Here is a 19802-nt window from a genome sequence, read left to right on the forward strand (position 1 = left end):
TGTCCTGGTGATGTGACCCTGTCATTGTCCTGATGCCTCTCGCCTCCTGGCAGGACACCCTGTCCAGGACCCCGAGGCGCCTGCCTCCTGTGAGGGTATGGGTGCTGGAGGCCCAGGCCTGGGCAGGGTGGGCTGGAGAAGGTACAGGTGCCCGTGGCAGTGTGTCCGCACACACCCCGTCCGCGTCTGAGGTGCTCACGCCCAGCAGGCACACGCACACCACACGCCCCCGTGCACGTTCCCGCCACAGACACTGGGGCTGAAGCCCAAACTCCAGTTCCCACCCGCGCCCACGGGTGCTCGCCGCCTGCCCTTCCCCCTCCCGTCTCCGCGTCCGTCAGGGCAGCGCCCTCGCTAATGTGCTCGGTCATGGTGGTTTAGGGTCGTCTCAGAGGTGCCCCAACACCCCGGCCAAGAGGGAGGTTAGGGCCCAGCCTTCCTTCCGACGGGGTGGGTACACAGCCCTCCCGCCAGGGCCCTCCCAGGCTCGGGGGAGTGAGTTACTAAGCACAGAGGACGTTAGGAAGTCGCGTTCGGCGCTGACACCGTGCCTTCCGTGCTGGCTGCTCTCCACTTCTGTGCTCTTGGTGGGGTTCGGAGAGCGTTGCTGCCCAGGAGAGCGGGGTTACCAGGAAACAGCAAAGCTGTCGGACGCCTTGACTTTACCTTGTGCTGCTCCAGCGAAAATCGTGAAACCAGCCTCCGCTCTCAGATAAACGCCCGGGAAGGATGTGTGCGCGCCGGCGGGCGGCTGTGCGTGCTCGGAGCCCGCTGGGGGCGCTGATCGTGGCTCTGCCCCCGGAGCCAGGGCTCTAGGGTCTCGGGTGAGAAGGGACTCCGGGAGCACCGGGTCCAGCCTCTGGTTCAGTAAGAACCCCTTTTGGTTAAGTCGGGGCCTCTGCCTTGTACCTGCCTTCCCCCCGCTGGGCCCTCGGAGCCGTTGTGCCGCTGGTTCTGCAGGTCAGGAAATGGGCTTCCAGAGCTGAGTGGCAGGTGCTGTGCGGGGGCCTGTGTGACTCACGTCTCTGCCCACAGAGCTCTCGAGGCCTCGGTGCTTGCTTGGGTGTGTGTCAGGTGTGAGGAGGACAGGTTTGCTCTGTGATCTCAGGTGAACCAGGGACTGCGGGATGGAAGCTGCCTCTGATTAGCCAGCGGGGGTGGGGGGTGGTTCTGTGAACACCCAGCCAGCCACGGAGTGAGGGCTGCCCCATCCCTGATCAACACTTTGGGCCCTCGATCGGACGCAGTTCCCACCCAGATATCCTGATGTCGGGCACCTCTGGGGAAGGACGGGGACTATGACCTCGGGTGGCTTTGCATGGCTTCCGCGTGGTTTGCTCCTACCTGTTGGAGACCAGGGGAAGCTGAGCACACAGGGAGGGGGCCTGGTTCCCGGCTGTGTCGTTACTGCTTAAGGTTTCCGGCGGTCAAGTCAGACTCTTGGGGCCGCGTGTGCACCTCCTGGGTTTGCTGGAGGGTCGGGGACAGGCCCCATTCACTAACACATTGTCTGTCCCTGTCCTGGCCATCACCACCCTCCCAGCGGAGATGAGAGCAAGTGTGCACTTGATGGAGCCCTCAGTGCTGGGGCTCCTGCGATGGGGACTTGCAGGGGTCAGGGAACTTAATAACAGCTCTCACCTCGGAAGATGCGAGTCTGTGTGGAAAGCGAGGCTTCGGTGGGGCTTGAGCCGCTGGAGACGGCGCTTGGCGAACGCAGATATTTCCTTGGGACAGATACTCTGTCGGAGGTTTGCACTCATCGAGAACTGTTAAAACTAAAAATGGCTCGCTTCCTGTCACTTAAACATTGCTCACCGTCCTCCCGGCGAGGCCAGCCGCGCCCCGTCTTGGTGGTGCTTCTGGGGAGGAGGGGGCCCAGCCCTGCAGAACTGCTAGAAGAGCGAGGCTGTGTGATGCGTTCGCAGTAGAGATTATCCTGGCGCCCAGAGAGCGTGCGGCACCCGTGTCAGGCACCGTCCAGGTGCCAGGAGCATCCGGGGCGTGGGCTGGAGTCCCCGGAGTCCTCCGGGCAGTGAGGGCGCCTCCAGACGCTGGGGAGCTTTTTCTTGGTGAGGAAGGGGTGGTCCTGCTGCTGGGGCTCTGAGTGCCCCCCCCCCGGCCCCTTAGGGAGCTGCTCAGGTGGAGAATTCGGAAGAAGCAGCATGGCTGTACTTTATTGACAAAGACTGGACATTCCCAGACTCAGTTGGTTTTCTTTTTTACGTTTTGACGAGAGGGGTCTGCGTTGTCGTTGTTGTTACCGCTGCGTTCACTCTGCCCTTCAGGAGGCGCACAGCAGCGTCCCTCCCCAGGCTGGCAGGAGGTGCAGGGCACCCGGCGTCCTCCCACTTAGCACACACGCACACACACACACGCAGGCGCGGAAAGTGTTCCGCCACCTCCAGTTCACGCTAGCTGCGTGAGTTCTGTTCCTCTAAAATGGCAAATTTATGGCACGTCCCAGTGTCCCCCTCCTTTTCGCTCTCGTTGGCGGTGTCAGAAACGTCTGCCACATGATCCAGTGTGTGCGGGGGTCCGTGCCCCGTGCTCATGACCCAGATGGATGGACAGCTCTGTGTGTGAGTGGCCAGCGGGAGGGTGCCTTAGGGCCGCGCGGGGCACAGTGTCCGGCCCTTCCCGCCCACCCCACCCCACCCCACCCCACCCCCCTACACGGCACTGCTGGACTTCACCTCGGCCTGCTCGGTGCTGTCCGGGACTGCCGCCTTGAGGGCCGCGTGGCAGAAGCGGTTCAGGGCGGACAGGCTGGTCTTCTGCTCCAGGTAGAGCCGCAGCTTGTCTCGGAAGGTCTCCCCGAGGAAGCTGTAGACCAGGGGGTTGAGGCAGCTGTTGGAGAAGGCGGCCAGGTTGACCACGTGGCCGGCCAGCGGGTGCGCGTGGCGGGGGGACCTCTGGCAGGGTCCGGCCCCGGGCGGCGCACGCTGCAGCAGGTGCACGCTGATGAAGACGTTCTCGGGCAGCCAGCACACAAAGAAGACCAGGACCACGGCCAGGATCATGCGCAGAGCCTTCTGCCTCCGCGGGCGAAGCCCATGGTGCCGGTGCGCCGTCACCAGGACCCTGACGATGAGCGAGTAGCAGAGGCCGATGATGGCGAAGGGGACCACGAAGCCCAGCGTGACCTCCAGCCACTGCACCTCCCTGACGTCCGCGAAGCAGAAGCAGACGTCCTCGCTGTGCTGCAGGTGCACGGCGGTGAAGGGCACCAGGGTGGCAGACACGGAGGCCATCCAGATGAGGCCGCAGCTCAGCCGTGCGCGGGGCTTGGTGCGGAACGGGCCGCAGCGCGTGGCCTTGGCCAGAGCCAGGTAGCGGTCGAAGCTCATCCAGGTGAGGAAGAAGACGCTGCTGTACATGTTGACCTGCAGGAAGAGCGACATGAAGGTGCAGAGCGCGGTGATGTCGTAGTACTGCTCGTCCAGGTTGAACACCTCGATCAGCGAGTCTGCCACCAGGACGAGGTCCGCGGCCGCCAGGTTGGTGAAGTACAGGTCGGGGATGGTCATCTTCTCCCGGAAGCGGATGTTCACCACCAGGATCAGGAGGTTGCCCGCGAAGCCGATGGGGAAGAGGAAGATGGTGTAGAGGCAGGACAGGAAGAGCCCGACGGCGCGCTGCTGCTGCTCCGAGAGCACGGCCGAGCTGTTGGCCAGCGCGCGGGGCAGGCCGAGGCCGCTGGAGGAGCCGTTGGAGGCGCCCGGCGGCGTCTCCATGCTGGGCCGGGCGCCCGGAGGGACAGCCGGCCTCTCAGGATTTGCCGCAAGCCTCCCAGAAACCGTTTTTTAACAGGAAATCCCTCTTGAGAAGGAAAGGGGATGCTCTTGGAAGCGAGCCAGGCATCTGGAAAAGCGGAGCAGGCCCCAGGGGCACTTGTGCAACCGGAGGTGGAGGTCGGCGCCTGCGCTCTGGCCTGTGCTTCTGCCTGGCCTCTGGGTCTGCGGCTGTGTCCACGCCACACCTGAGCCCCTCACTCCCGGGCACCTGGGGAAGCAAGAGCAGAGGATTCAAGCCCGGCGGCTCCAGGGCTTGCTGATGATGCGGGACGGGTGCAGCACACGAGCGCGCGGGGCAGGCCTGGACGTGTCCCCTCCGCTTGGAGGGCCGGCCGGCCCTGTGCTGGAGCAGGGGAGTCAAGCGCAGAACACGGCCCGTGTCCTCTCCCCAGGGCTCCCAGGGCCAGTGGGTCTGAGTGCAGCTGGCGGTGACTCGTGCTCAGGCCCCCGCACGCAGCTCAGGAGGGCGCACGGCTGGATGTTCACGTGGAAGCCTTAGGAGGGTTGTGGTCAGGAGACGAAATGGTTTTATTTCGGCGGCTGCTGGAAGAGAACCAAGACGGGAAGGGGAAAAGCGGCCTTTTCTGGAAGGGAGCGGGCCCAGCACGCTTGGTGAGAGGTGGAGCAGAGGTTTTTTTCTTGCAATAATACAGATCAAAGAAGTCTAGCGTTTTCGGCTAACCCTAAGTTTGGGTGCCGAACACGGAACTGTTTTCAGAACATGGAATGAGAGAACATGAGAAATAAAGGTGGTCATTGTTTTAGGAAATAAGATTTGAATTTTTTTAACTGTTTTGACAAATTATTGTAAAACCGAATGTATTTCTCCACTGCTGTTTGCAACCTGGAAACGCTGTGACTTGGAGGCTGGGGAGAGCAACCCTCCAAGACCTCTGCTTCTGACCGTCTCGCCCTGGTGGCCGCTCACGCGCTCGGCCTGACACAGGCTCTGCTCAGCGCGCTCCCCAGAGGCTCTGCGGCGTTGACGGGCCACCCTGGGCAGGATCTGCGGTCTCGGGCATCACGGCTGGGGAGCGGCCAGGTGGCCCCAGCTTTGTGGGGCAGCCCCGTCGGCAGGGCCGGGGCGGAGGAGCCTTAGTGACCACCTTGGAGAGTTTCTGCCTCTCCTGGGAGGGGGCCAGGGAGCGTTTTCAAAGTTGCCAGAGCAGCAGGTGCTTACTGACCTATTGCTTGAAAATAGAGTTTCTAAAAAAAAAGGAGGAAAGAGATGGATCGGGACCTTGGTGTCAGTTATTTTAAAAGGGTTCAATAACCTCTGCTTCACTGGGGTTGATCCACTGGATTTTACTAGTTGTGTTGTGTTCTTTATTCATCTTTGGTAGGTATCCCCAATTTGAACCACATAAATGCCATTGTTCTCAGATTCCATCTGTAATGTTTAAAGCCCCTGTTTTTAAATTTCTCTGTAAAAACCGCTTAGAGTATTTGTTTTGCTTTTTAAACGTGGGAATTTTGGCAAGTTTTGGACTGATTCTCAGGAAACTCCAAGGCGAGCAGAGCCCTTGAGACACACCTGCCCTCCCCTGTGCTCGTTAGGTGTTGGCCGTCACTTCTTTCCCGGGTAAATGGGTCTTTGATCCTTGACCAATGCTGTTTTCATGGTGGTTTGATGAAAAGATAAGCATGAATCTTACTGCTGACACACTTTCCTCATGAAAGTTGGCCACGAATTTACAAATAGAAAGTTGAGTATAAAGCAGTCAGGTATCATTTTGTTTCAGATTGCCACTGCTTGTCCAGAGCTAGAAGAATGAACCACATTTTGGTCAGATCTACGAGGTATCTTTTGTGTATTAAATTAATCTCGGGTTGGCGGGCATCCTCATTGAGGGAGTAAGTGACGCGCCACCGTCAGAGCCCTGGCGATCTTCTTGGAGAAGATGCTCGTTTGAACAAAACAGGACGGAAAGCAGCTAGCGTTGTTTTCAGCCAGCGTCATGAAGACCCTTCCTGCTGAGCCGCCCTCACTGAACGTGCCCGGTCTGTGCACATCTGCTCTGGCTGTGCGCCGTCTTGTGCTGCGCCCAGCCGAGACATCCAGCCCTGTCTGCCCGGCCCGTCTCCGTCCCGGTGCCGACCCGAACACAGACCCAGAGCCTGGGTCAGTCACGCTTACCTGCGCGGCTGCTGCTGGCCACCTGCGTGTGTCCTCTGAGCAGACCCGTCCCCCGTCCCTGGGAGGGCAGCTCAGCCAGCCTCCGGGATGCGCTCACGGCTGGGGGCGGCAGCGATTCTGGACTTGGGAGTGGAATCGGGACCTTCGCGGGACGCCAGAGAGGAGCGTGGAGGCTCCGGAGGCCAGCCCGTTGTCCTCGGCAGGCAGCCCGGGCGGTTGTCGGATGGTTGGCCCCTGGCGGCCGCAGGCAGGCTTTATAGGCCCGCGGCTGGCGGGCGGGCACCTCCCACAGGTCCGGATGTAACCCCTTTTTTGCTGGGCCTTTTTCTCCCCCTCTGGCACTGAGCTCAGTCCCACCAAAGAGTCTTCAGGGAAGTTTCCAGTTGAACAGCTTTTTTTTACCCACTGATACAAACCTCTTTTTAAGTTTGAAGGGATTGTAAATGGGTCTTATCTTTTAGGTAAAAATCTATCATCCTTTGGTGAAGCTTACATATTGTTGCTTGTTTTAGCAATGGACTGCCTTTAAAACTAAAACTAGATTTCCTAAGTTCGGAGAGTAGTATGTGAATTATACATAGAGAATTTCACCTAGGAGTTTCACAAGACACTTGGAGAAAGAAATGTAAACCCAGCAAGTAGCAGGTATTTTCGGCAGGTGAGCTCAGAGTCGGGTAGATGAGTAGCCTCCGCTCCCCTTCCCTTTGCTCCCGAAGTCCCTGGAGATGCCTGTCCTGCAGGTGTTGCCTAAGACCCCTCTTTTCGCCAGGCCTCCCGCCCTCCCACTGTGCGCCTGCCCTGGTGCCGGCAGGACCGGCCTGACCCCACTTCCAGTGCCGACTGACCATGCACCCCACCTGCCGGCGGATGGATGTCACCATCGGCCTGGAGAGGCTGGCAAAACCGCCCCAAGCGTCCCCGGACACGCTCAGCTCGGGGCTGAGAGCGCTGCAGGCCCGCCGGGAGAGTTGCGTGGTTGTCATGAGCACTGCATTTTAATCCAGCTCCTACCTTCCTCTTGGGTGTCCCTGTTTTCACCTCGTTGGTTTTTGAAGCTGTGAGACTGAACTCCGAGTGGAGGAACGAAGCACACCGCTGCAGTGTGAGCCCCCGCCTGGTGGGACGGAGTGTGGGGCGAGGGCGGGGTCCCTGAGCCCCGGGGTCAGCGCGCTGCGAACCTTCTGCTCTGTTCCCAGCTGAGTGCGTGTGAGCTTGAAGGTGTTTTTTGAGCGATCCTGACTTAACATCCTTTGGGAAATGTACACGTTTCCACAGAAGACAGTGTTGAATTTTTTATGGAAAAGTACTAGTGTTCAGGGTTCTTTCCAGCTGTGCTTCTAATAGGTTCGCTTTTTAAAGAATGGCGCGATCACATAAATGGGGCTGATTTGATTTTAGACCTGTTTCTGGCCAGCTACACACGCAAGATGGCTTCAACACTAGAAATGCTGGAGACACCATTTTGAGAGCAGTGAGTCATGAGAAAGTACAGTTTCCCCTTGAGTTAAATAAACGACTAAAACACAAATTCAGACCCTGAAATAGCCGAGTCACGTCACTGAAGCACAGCCGCTCCCTCCTGGCGGGACACACGCCCTGCAGCCCCGCCTCTCGTCCGTGTGTTCCCGAACTCACCTGGGGCCGCTAGGCCGCGGGCCCCCTTTTCTCGTGGCCCCGGGTGGGTAAGTAATGGTCAACCCTCCTGCAGCTGGTCAGCGTGAGGGCCAGCCCACGGTGTTGGGGGGGGCGTCAGGCCACTGAACCCCAGTTGATGTTCGCACGGGCAGGGCCCAAGAGGCCTCGTAGACGTTTTCGTGAGGCGAGAAGCCCGTCTGTACGTTTTAACATCCAGCCTTGAAAGAGCGCTTACTCCGCACTGGGCAGCGTGGCGCCCACCGTCTCGGAACCCTCCGTGAGCTCCCTGTCAGGTGAGGCGGTATCCCTGTGTACTGATGGGAAAACCGAGCTCAGAAGGAACGGTACCGGGGCCTCGGAGCTGGGGCTCGGCCCATCTGAGGGCCTCCGAGCCCGAGGTCTCCTCTCCTCGCCGGGAGCCTCCCACATTGACCGTTGGCCTGAAGGGTGCTCGTCTTGGGGCAGAACTGCAGTTCTTGGGATCTTCCTGTCCATCCCCGAACTGGGTCAGCAGCTGGGTGGTGCCCCTCGCCGCCCCTGCCCCGCCTCACACAGCTCTCTGCTCTGTGTGGGGCTGCGGGGCGGGGCGGCCGGAGCCGCGGCTGGCGCTCCCCTCACCGGGCTCCTCGCCTCTCGACACAGCCGTCATGCCCCTGTTGGTGTCGCGAGTCCCGGTCCTGCACGTGCGCAAGTGCGTGTGCCCGACAGCTGCCGGCGTATCTGCGGCCCGGCCGTTTCCCGGAGGGCAGCCCCGTGGGAAGGGTTTGCTGCTCCCCAGCCCCAGCACAGGCGCCCATTGCGTGCATGGCCCCACGGTATTTACGGTATTTACGACTCGAGGCAGCGGCCCCGGGGCCCGGCTGGTGTTGACTCTCAGGCAGCTGGCTCCTCTGTGCCGTTGCCAGGAGCCTCCTGGACGTTTCCTTTTGGCCTTTGAGAAGGACCTGCCGGTGGCATGGGAACAGGGGTCTGCCCAGGGAGGGGCTGTCCCGTCCCTGGGGGCTCTGGGTGGAATGCTCTAGAAAGCCAGGCTGCAGGCCCAGGTCCTTGTCCCAGCCCCATGCTAGTGGCCCCAGCAGTGTCCTGGGAGGGGCGAGGAGCCCCAGGAGGTGGCTTCCCACCCCGTCAGCCCCGCTTTATCCCACACACCCTCTCCTGGAGTCAGGTGCCCCCCGCCGCCAGAGAGCCTGTGTGTTTGCTTAGCTCTCGGTTGGCTCTGGAGCTCTCTCTCCGGCTCTGTGTGTCCTCACGGGGTGCAGGATGCGGGCTGAGTGGGGCAGAGCCGCGGGGGCGGGGACAGGGTGGGGGGGCTGGGGGCCTCGACCTTCCAGCGGTCAGCCCCGCCCCCCCTCCAGCCAGAGCAGCCCTTTGTCGTCTCCGGCTTTGTTTAAAGAAAGGCTCCTGCTGCTAAAAAGAAAGTTTGGGAGCCACCAGCTTACATTCTTGTGGCGGGTCCTAAGATGGTTCCTTTAGCCGACATACTTAGAAAGGCAGCGTGAGCAGCTCCTCCAGGCTTGGCCGCCGCTTCTTCAGGGAGCCCTGCGCACTCGTGGACTTGCCGTCGCCTCGTCTGGTTCTAAGACTGGCAAGCCGTTGGCGTCTGTTACTGGGAACTGATTGATTGAGGTCCTTTCCCTTCTGGCCTGCACTCCTGCCACACACCGTAGAAAACTGGATGGACTCTAGGAAAGGGCTCTTCTCAGGTGTTGGCACCACAGGCCGAGCAGCGGGTGGACCTGAAGGGAGGTGGGCTGGGGAGTCTGTGTGCCTGCCCCTGGGCCAGGAGGGGCTGTTCCCGGGCGCTGGGGGCACAGGGCTGGGCTTCTGGGAGGCTGAGCACGGTCCTGGCGGGGAGGGGCCGGGTCTGGGTAGCAGCCCCTGGACTCTGGCTGAATCTGCCTGCGGGGCACGAGCGTCCTTGGAGCCACAGGCTGAAGCCTCCCCTGCCGCCCCAGCCCCCAGAGGCGGCCTGTTCTAGCCCCGCACCGTCTGTGAGCAGTCATGACAGTGCGCGGAGACCCTAGGATGGACCCGCGTATGAGGCTGCTCTGCGCCCCGACTAACAGCCCGAGCACAGCTCTCCAGAGAGCCCTGCCCGCCCAGGCAGACAGAGCCAGTGCTCTGGAAGGACGGCTCAGCAAGGAAAACGTCACATCCAGCATCTGGTGGTAAGTGTGTCACACGAAGAAGCAGGCTTTCCACGTCGGCGCCGACGCTGCGTGTCCTGCTGATGGTCTGGGTCGGGGGGCGGCTCACCCCTGGCCCCCAGCTCTGTCCCTTGTGGGCGTGCTGCATGGGGTCCATGGTAGAGGTTTCACGAATATGTGAGTAAGTGACAGAGAGGTAGTAGATGTCATTACACACCCAGTGCGCCCCAGTGTAGAGGCTGTACCGGGGCCGTGGAGGTGTGCCAGTGCCGCTTCATCAGTCGTGACACCTGGAGAGGGACGGCTGTGCCTGTTTGGGGGCAGGAGATAAATGCAAAATTTTAAAATTCCTCATAGTTTTGTTGTGAATCTAAAAACTAAAAAAGCAAGGCCTTAATAAAAAATTTAAAAACCGAAGCTGTCAAAGGTAGAGGTTTCATAAAGCCAGAAAGATGCCTTTCCTTGGCGTGTCCCTGTTCTCTGCTCAACCAAGAAAACCATGATGTAAACGCAGTGAGACTGATGGATGTAGCCTTGGAATGAGACTAATTACCTCCCTTGGATTTTTATGTTTCCTGTGTTACTAGCCTTTCTGCACGTACTGTCGAATAGAACAGATGAGGCTTTTGAAACGGCTTTTTGCCGGTCTATCCAGAGCTCCTGGTGACGGGCCCCCGCTGTCCGCCGGGTCACGGACAGCATGACAGGTGTGCGACGGTCACCACGGGCTCACACCCGTCGTCTTAGTGCTGGACACCTGTGCCTGTGGGTGATGTCCTCAGACCCCCAGTGATGCTGCATTAAAAAGACAAAACCAATGTTTGTTCTTGCTGAGATCTGTGCGGCCCCTGCTTCCTGGCAGAGCTGGAGGTCAACCAGCCATGACCGTTCAGGGCCAGGGTATGACAAGCCCATAAAGTTACTTGAGTAATGTTTTTATCTTCAAGATTCCTTCCTTGCCCTTTGGTTGGGGTAGGGGAGAGATGCTGGCCAGCAGACAGGCTAGAACCTTCCACCTGGTCAGGTGTCAGCCCGCACTCACGCCCCACACCAGCCTCAGGTGTGAGTATTGGTTTGGGCTAAGGTGTCATGCTTTTGTATAAACGGAGTTGAAAGCCATAAAGCTCGTTTTCAGTAAGCACCTTCCGGACAGCCGCATCCCTGTTGGCTCTCAGCGCGCCGCTCTGGGTTTCTGCAGGGTTGGGAGAGTCCCCCGCTGGCCTGTGTGGCTTATGTCCACGGGCAGGGGCTCCTACTAGAGCCCCTTCAGGGGGAAGCTGTTGCTGGCCTGCCCGGCTTGCACCTCTGCCAGAGATGCTCCGACACTCAGCAGGGCCCAGCCACACGGCTGTGGGGAGGAGGGTGGCCGGGAGCCTGCACAGCTCTCCCCAGGCAGGGCCAGCTCCGCGAGGTTCCCAAGCGGCTCGTCCCTGGGGGAGCCTCCGTCTCTCTGCAGCTCGAGCCTGGCCTGCTGGAGGAGAGCCTTGTGGTAGGGGAGGTGGAGGGCGATGGTGGTTAGGGCGACCAGGAACCACCAGCCGAGCGGAGGCCGCGCCCCCTGGGTAGGAGCTGCCTGCCTGGCCCGCTGGACGCCGAGCAGGACGCCGAACGCCGGCAGCGGGACGAAGGCCAGGCTGTCAGCTGGTCTGCCTGACACAGCCTGGTTTCGCAAAGCTCCCCAGACGTGCCCAGGCAGGGCCGCTGCCCCCGACGGCCACCAGGCCAGCCCCCGCGGACAGGACAGAGGGCGCCACGGCAGGAATGCGAATGGCATCGCCAGCTGCACGTCCTGCGTGTTGAGGTAGCAGATGTTGGACAGAAAGGAGAGGACGGCACAGCCCAGGTCGGCCGTGGCCAGGAAGTCTGGTCGGCCGACGGCCGCGAGTGACAGCATCGTCACTAGCAGGCCGGGGCTGTGAGGTCCAGCAGGCAGGCTTCTGCCCCCCAGCCTGGCGAGGCCCCGGAGGAAGGTGGTCGGGGTTAAAGAGCCCACAGGGACAGAGCCACGTAGCCGCGTAGCCAACGCGACACCTTGCACGGCCACGACGTCCTCGCTGGCTGTGGACACACGTCATGGGAGCCAGCTCTCACCAGGGGGACCTGGGCTGCCCTAAGTTAGGGACGCCCTGTGACCTCATTGAAAAGTTTTCTGGGTCCCACCCCGATTCCCGAGGAGGGTGGGCGGCCATGGGAAGTGGTGGATCCCGGGCAGGTTCAAGCTGGGTCGCACTGGAGCAGGGTGGGATACAAGGACCCCCCTCCACCTCCCTCGGTGCTGATGGAGCGCATTCTGAGAATCACTATAGCGTGTGCGCCGCAGAAGGGTTCAGTGCAAGGTTTCCAGGATGGGGTTCAAGGATCTCCATTTCCAGCCCGTCGGCGCGTCCTGCGGGTCTTGTGGGGCCTCTGCCCTCGTGACGGGAACGAGCAGCCAGAGTCCACGCTGCTTGAAGGCGGGGTGTCGCCGCCTTTGGAGCCAGAGAAGTTCTGACCAGTTCTGGCCTCTCCCTGGGGATGGGGGCTCTGCTCAGGCCTGAGTCCTGGAGAGGGAGGCCTTGAAGTGACAGTGCCCGCGGGCTCAGCCTTCCCGGCTTGGAAATCATCTTGTTTCCACGTAAATGTCTCCCCTCCGCAAACTTCACCTAAATTGATGAGGAGGGAGGGCGCTGCTGTTGCTCAGAGGAAACTGAAGGCAGTAAGCTGGAAACCATTTCCACAGACGCCGAAGGGGGGCCGGCTCCACCCACGGAAGGGCCGCGGCCGCGCTGCCGGTGCTGCGTGACTCGGCACAGGCCCTGCGTTTGCGACGGTGTCCTCGGGCACACTGGCTGCCTGACTGCGGTCTCTGCATCCACGGGTTTGCTGTGGCCCTCCTCCTTGCTGTCTCTGGCACACGCGTGTGCTTGTACACACATGCCTGTACACGTGTGTGCAACGCCGATGCCCTGCCTGAGTGCTGCTTGGTGTGCTGGCTTTGCTTTGACCCGCAGAGAGCACTGCCCACGTCCTCACCCTGCTCTCCACCCCACGCGCGGGCAGGGGTGTCTGGACCCTGGAGCCGCTCGTTCCCAGGTATGTGCCTGGCTTTCTCCGTCCGAGAGACACAGTGCATAGTGATGTTTTCCATGTGCCAGTGCTTAAGGCCGTGAGCGACTGCCAGGATGCTGGGTGACGTCAGAATTAAGATTGGTGACCAGACTGAGAGGAAATGAGTTGGCCTGTCTCTTTAATTAAGGCAAATTGGAAAAAAGATCTCGTGAACGTCGACCCCAGGTCGGAAGACGGCATCAGGCTGTCCTGGTGTCTGATCTCCACGGCGGCCGGCGTTTCAGGCCCCTTCGGGCATGCGCCTTGGTCCCTGCCGGTGGTGTGGGGTCAGGGCCACGCAGCTGTGGCTGTCAGCTGTCACCTGGTGGCCGGGCAGGGGGAGGGTGTGTGTCCGAACCTGGCCCCAGAGTGCCTCCCGGCCTTCCCTCCAAGGCCAGGGCCTTCCTTGGGTGAGGAGAACCCCAGTTTGTGTGTGTGTGTGCGCGCGCGCGTGTGTGTGCGTGCTAGAACCACTTTAATATGATTATACACACCTGCGAAATCCAGAAAGAAAGGTTCACTCGTGTATAACTTTTCCAGTTAACACCTGCAAGCATAAACAGCGAGGATCTCAGCTGGTAAATTCATCAGGGTCAGAGCAATTGACCAACGTCTCTTTACTGCTGGGCTTACCAGCAGCAACGTACAGATGAGTTAGTGTCCTTTTGTTTCTCTTCTCTCACTCTCCTTGTCCAGAGACATTTAGTTGTAAAGTTTCAGTGCGGCTCACCTCCGGCCAAAGGTAATCTTTCTAGATAAGTACTCAGTTGCTCTGAATTTGCTTGTAATCATAACCCGTTTAAGCACAGAAGAACCCCTGCAGAGGCGGAGCTCAAGGTTGCTCCACGATAACAGGAGATCCCCGTTTTGAAGCCTAGCACAGACTAGAAACCGCAGGCGCACCGTGTGTGTGAGACGCGCACTGACTGTCTCGTAAGCACATGCTGACTCCTCGTGAACATTGAAAGCAGAGCGTCTAGGACAGTCGGTCGCACAACTCGCACAGCCTGGAAAGTTTTCAGTGCCAACTACCAGTTGGTCGTGGAGCGCGAGTGAGCTTGAGACCCTGTCCGTTCCTAAGATCCACCCAAGGATTGGCTGAGACGTTGGAACCTCTGCTTGAGAAGGCTATGTCCTTCCCGCCTTCCCCTCACAATTTCGTTTTGTTTGTTTACCTTTGGTGGTATTTGGTTGCACGTGGCTAGAATGCTTTCGATCACTTTGCGAATCAGCAAAACCAATGAACTATAACTATGGTAGGATCTTAAGTATCGAATGGTTGGTCCATTTCAGGTAGCTGGTTGGCAGGCCCCCTAAGGCCTTTCATTTTTCCTTCTCTGCCTCCCGGGACATCGATCAGAAGATGAGTCTGAGCATCGCACCATCTAACGTGCCTAACCAGTGCCTGGTAAAACCGGCTGAAACTGGAATGCCTAGCTCAGCACATTTAAAAATCACCCACAAAAAGAGGTTCCGCAGGTCCCCACAAAACCTGGAATTCCCACGAAGATGTCTATCTTTATAATCCAAGCAGTCAGCATTGAAGTTAAGCTTCCAGGAGGCAGTTTGGTCCTTATAATCCAAGCAGTCGGTGGTTCAGTTAAAACCCAAGCTTGAAGCCCCATATCCCTGGGTGGAAAGAGAAGCTGGGGACGGATTGAGATGGCTGGTAGACTGCACTGGTGCCCGTGGGACTGAGTGTGGTCCCTCCACGGGAAGCTGGTGATGCATAGGGGTCACATGAGATCCACAGTCCACGCCCCCAAAGCAGGAAGTTGAGCCCGCACATCCTCGACTGTAACCTGAAGCCTGAGTATAGGTCGTGGGACAGGACCTCTGCATGCGGGAAGAGGAGGTGGACGAGGGATCTGACAGTGGGGGGACGGAAGCTGGGCTCCAGATAGACACAGGAGCACTGCTGCTGGAAACGGCTGGGCCTGAGGTGCTAGAGGGGGCAGTGAACTGGCCACTTGTTCCACCCTCTGAGCTCACTTCCCGAGAGGAGACGTCCTCTCTCTGGCAGGCCTCACTGTTTTGACCTCCATTCTGCTGCTGCTGCTGCTGCTGCTGCTGGCGGCGGCACTTAGCGCTTCAGTTCTTCAACCACACCTGTACCCTGGACTCGGGCAAGTTGATTTTCAGTGCCACCTCCTCCCACATGAAGACATCTGGGTATCGGGTCTTAGCCAACAACGCTTCCAGCACATCTAGCTGCGCCCGGGTGAACGTCGTCCTCTCCCGCCGCTGTTCCCAAGGGGTGGCCGGGTAGCCCATCAAGGGGTGCAGCAAGTCCATGCCCGACGTGGTCAGACTCAGCCCACTGACTGCGTAAGGCGGTTGCTTAAGATAAGACATCGTGCTAAGGTTGTTTGGAGGGGCAAAGTCGGCCCAAATCCGGGGGACCCAGCCGGAAGGTCTCGCTTCGCCCGGGGTGGACAGATTCAGAGTTCTGGTGGGTGGGTTTGGAGTGGTGGAGCTAAGGCAAAGCAAACAAACAGAGGTGCTGGTTTACCGCTTTGGAGGACGCAGCTCTTCCACGTTCCACCGCTAACTTAAGAAGAGCGAACCCCAGCTTTACAGCATCATCTTTCTTCCCCCACGCCGTGGGCTTTCTGGCGGGGGGCCGTGGACGTGGGGTCCACAGATGGGAGTTGGTGTCCTGGCGTGGCCACGGCTTGTTGCGCCTGGGCCACCTGAACTCTCGGGTCCTGGCCTCCCCATCTGCACGGCGGACACCAGAACAGCCTCTTCCTAGGCTTGGTAAGCTTCGCGGACAGGAAGACCCTGCAGAGCCCCTTGCCAGGGGTGGGCACTGGGGCGCTGGTTTCCCCATCCGGCCAGCCCACCCGGCAGGGCTCCGTTCCCTCTCCTCCCCAGGCACGCGAGCAGAGGGTAGAGTTCGTGGCTTCAAGTACCTTGCAGACCCACATGGATGCCCACGCCTTCCTTTGCTTTCAGAATCCAGCCCGGGGGCCAGGTGTCCTGGCGGGTGGGACCTGGGACCTGGCTCCCTGAGTCCCTGGTCTTGGAGGGCCCGCCTGGCGCAGCATGGTGGGTCTAGGGGCTCCGAGCCCTCCTCCCAGCGGGGCCCCGGCCACACACCTGACCGAGTGACAGCCTCCTCACCAGCCGGGCTGACCAGCTGTCCTCAGCTCCATTCCTGGGTGTATTTGGGAAGATAGCGTGAAACGCTGGAGACGTTTTCTCCGGAAATCGTCCACGATCCCGTCCCACCCCCCCGTTCCCACCCCTCTGTAGCCTGGGATCCACTGTAGCCTTGAGGGTCTCCCCTCCCCTTCACCCCCAACGAGAAGCGGGGGGACAGGGCACAGAGAGGGGTGGATGAGCTCTCAGGAGTCGGGGCACCCACCACGGGCAGACACGGTGGTAGCACTTTCTGCACGGATTTGCTCCGAGCTGACGGTGGTCCACACGAGGCGGTGCAGGCGTGATCCCACCTTACAGCTGAGCTGTGAGTCAGAGCGATGACGCGGGGGTCGCTGGTGGCGTCCAGCCCTGCGCCTGGACTGCCGGACCCAGGAGCCGGAGGGTGTGTCAGCATGTGCCCACGTGAGGTCTGTCATCGGGGGGCATCTGGCCTGTGAGCGCAACCCACGCCAGGCGCCTGGCATCCTGGCGCCGGTCCTCGACGGTCGGCGTCTGGCCTGGCCAGGTGGGGCCTGTTCTCGGCAGCCGCGCGATGCGGCCCGAGCAGGATTCGCCCTGACGTTGGGTCGTTTCTGGGTTTGGGCTCTATGAGCAGAGGTACCATCAGAATTTGTGGGTGGGTTTTCACCTGAGCGTAAGTTTCCTTTCCCCGGTGAGCGCCTGAGGGTGTGCTCGTGGGTTCACAGGGGAAGCGTTTGAGGCACGTGAAGCAGCCAGCATTCTCCCACGTGGCCAGCCACCCGCCCTCCTGCCGGGAGCCTCCCTTGGAGGCTCTTATGTGAGGCTTGGAATTTCCCAGGAAGACGGACCCCCGGCTTGTTCTGGTGCCAATTTCAGACCAAGGGCCAGGGCTTCTGGGGCCCTTCCCTCAGCCTTGCAAAAGGGTCACCAAGGTCCAGCCCCGGGTTCCCCGGGAGTGCCCGCGGCCCGAGCCCAGAGGATGCTGTGCCCTCCGTGGCAGCTCTTGGCCGCCGCTCCCGACACAGTCCTGAGAGGGTCTACAAAGCGGGCCTCGCTCACCAGGATTGCCTGGGTCAGAGGGTGGGGAGACGAGCCCGTCCCAGTGGTGGGGGTTCTGTGTGGGGTTTGGGTGGTCCTGTGTCTACACGGAGCAGGCTCCACGTCCGGCGGGAGTGCGGCCAAGCCCCTCGGTGCTTTGTGTGCTCCTACGCAGTTCTGCAGACATCTCAGTGGGTACGTAGCTCCGGTAGCGCGGTGACCGTCACTTACTAACCACGGCCTCTGTGGACGCGTGCTTCTGAATATTTGCCGTCATGGGTGCTTTTGGGTCCTGAGTGTGAACCTGTGCAGTCAGGGTCGCCCCAGTGGTTCTGTGCGTCCTCAGCTGGCCAGGACAGGGCACGGCCTCTGCCAGGCTCTCCTGCGAGCACTTGTCACCACGCTGCCCTGTGGTCCCATCTGACTCGCATGCTGACCTCTTGGGAACTGTCTTGGGCTGCGTCTTCTGAAGGGTCTCAGCACGCTGACTTGTAACCCTGAAGGTGCATGAGACGTGGTGACCACCCCCACACCCTTCGTGTCAGCCTGCTGGTGGGAGGGGGCGGGCGGGCCACATGGCTCTCTAGCCCTTTCCACTCGGCCAGTCGCTGCCTGCCCCGTGCCCACCGGCAGGACTCGGCCTTTTAGGGCCTTCCTGGCTGCGTACATGTCCGCTCAAGTCCCCTGTGCCACACAGACCGGGGGCCGAGAGGCCAGGTGCGCCAGCGTGGTTGATGGGATGCACGCGGACCCCGGGTCTCTCACGGGTCCCGCCTGGGTTGGTGGCCCTGGGTCACAAGGTGGCGACTTCCTGCTGCTGCTTCTTCCTCCCTCCTTCCCTCTGAGTGTCTGCATAGACTTTTTTTTTTTCTTTTTTTTTTTTTTTGCAGTACGCGGGCCTCTCACTGTTGTGGCCTCTCCTGTCGCGGAGCACAGGCTCCGGACGCGCAGGCTCAGCGGCCACGGCTCACGGGCCCAGCCGCTCCGCGGCACGTGGGATCTTCCCGGACCGGGGCACGAACCCATGTCCCCTGCATCGGCAGACGGACTCTCAACCACTGCGCCACTGGGGAAGCCCTGCATAGACTTTTAATTCCACGCTCGCTGTTGTTTTTACGCTCAGATAGTCCCAAGCGAGGCTGAGGGGAGAGCTCCCGGTCCTGTTGACACGACCCATTCGTCTTCTAGCTCTTTCTTGCTTTCCGGTGAAGAGAGATGCCCGAGGCCAAATCTCTAAGGAACCCTGACCCTTCGTGTGACCCTCTGTAGATCTGGAAACTTCCTGTGTGCACAGGTGACGGGCAGTCCCCGCGGGGCTGGCAGCTGGCCAGCGTAAGCAGGCCCCTTCCCGTTGCACCAGTCGCTGTTGCCTCTTTCTCGATAAAAAGTTTTTCTACAAAAGCTCCAGCACTTCTTACACGTCCACGTCCCCTGACTGCTTTGCTCGCTCTTTACCTTCCTGCCGTGGCTCAGCCCCTGCGTGCAGTGCTCTGCCTTAGAGACCCGACTGCTGGAGGTCAGAGATTCGGCACGAAGTCCAGTGTCGGGCTGCCCCTGTGAAAGCCGGGCCCCATGGGCTCAGTGCCGCCGGGGGCTGTGTGTGTGCCTGTGCGTGCGCACGCGGAGCGGCACCCCATGGACTGAGCTCACCTCCACTGCTGTGAGGGCGTGTCTTGTAAAAGCAGGATTTGCTGTGAGTCCTGAGAGCCCCAAGGCTCCTGGGCCAGAGCATCTGCACAGCCCGACTTCTGAAGGAAACTCCGGGACGCGGATGGGGCCTCCTCGTCTGGGGTCAGCGCTTCACGCTGTTAGGAGCTGCCCGGGGCCAGTCCCGCAGGCCCGCCTGCGCAGAGAGTGAAGGGCCGCGGCGGCCACTGGAGGGCGCCCCGCGAACACGCCTGCTTGGAGGCTGGCAGTCGGTCACCCAGCCGCCTGTTGTCCTGCTTAGAACCTAAAAGCGCAGTCCATCAGTCCATCGGCGACCTGCCTCGTGGGCTCACGTGGTGGTGAGGGCGGGCGGTTTTGCAGTGGCCCTGCCCCCTCTCCCCATGGAACAGCTGAGAAACCCACAGGCATGAAGGAAGCGCTGGGTTCTCAGTGTCCAGGGCAAAGAGTGCTGACAGATGGCACAGCCGTGTGAGCAGCCCTCCGAGGAGCCCTGGCCTCGCGGGAGCCCTGAGCGAGCCAGTGGGTGTCTGTCCCCTTTGGAGGCTTGTGTGCGTGACGTGCAGAGCGGGAGTGAGATGCTCTGTCACCGTCTGTACCGCGGCTTTGGCCCCGCAGTGACGCAGGCATGTGGGATCCGACCTCCGTTGGCCCCGTGGACGCACCGTGGGCCCTTGGACGGCTCGGCAGCTGACCCGCGTAGGACTTACGGGCCCCACGGCTGCGGGCGTCCAGACCCACGTGGTGCAGGGTCAGCTGGGAGGAGGACGGAGGAGCCACGGGGTAACTGAAGAGGCTGGGGTTTAAGTCACGACAGGAAAAACCTGTTTCTGTGATACTTTCTGCTGTTTGCCGACATGTCACACACCCCTGGAAATACACACAGAAGAATTCAGAAGTTGGCTGATAACGAGCAAATAATTTGATCTTCAAGCCTGTGAGTCGTCTTCAGCAGTTTCCTCTTTCTCAGGCACAGGCCATCTGGGCGGACGTAACACGTTAGAAATGACAAAGCCCCCAAATTTCCCAACTGACTTTAAATTCAATAGCTTGATGTGTAGTTTAACTTCTTATTCCTGGTTTATCCTTTGTCAAGTGCCTTTTAAAAAAAAATTTATTTATTTATTTATTTTTGGCTGCGTTGGGTCTTCGTTGCTGTGCGCGGCC

General features: G+C 60.2%; 2 protein-coding genes and 1 pseudogene across 5 annotated transcripts in view; 1 reads left to right on the forward strand and 2 right to left on the reverse strand.

The window, feature by feature from the left end:
* C15H7orf50 (chromosome 15 C7orf50 homolog) overlaps nucleotides 1-19802 on the forward strand; it is a 96710-nt gene that overhangs the window by 35257 nt on the left and 41651 nt on the right. The gene's annotated exons all lie outside the window — the stretch shown is intronic.
* Nucleotides 2603-4080, reverse strand: GPER1 (G protein-coupled estrogen receptor 1). The gene has a single exon (XM_060032575.1). The coding sequence runs from the start codon at nucleotides 3735-3737 to the stop codon at nucleotides 2673-2675; it is 1065 nt and encodes a 354-aa protein (XP_059888558.1). The 5' UTR covers nucleotides 3738-4080; the 3' UTR covers nucleotides 2603-2672.
* Nucleotides 10972-15158, reverse strand: LOC132438571 (homeobox protein OTX2 pseudogene; annotated as a pseudogene).

Source organism: Delphinus delphis, chromosome 15 (assembly GCF_949987515.2).
Source record: "Delphinus delphis chromosome 15, mDelDel1.2, whole genome shotgun sequence".
In the NCBI taxonomy this organism is placed as follows: domain Eukaryota; kingdom Metazoa; phylum Chordata; class Mammalia; order Artiodactyla; family Delphinidae; genus Delphinus; species Delphinus delphis.

Bases quoted from the DNA above. Each gene is read 5' to 3' on its own strand.
- GPER1 (XM_060032575.1), bottom strand. From the start codon at position 3,737: ATGGAGACGCCGCCGGGCGCCTCCAACGGCTCCTCCAGCGGCCTCGGC.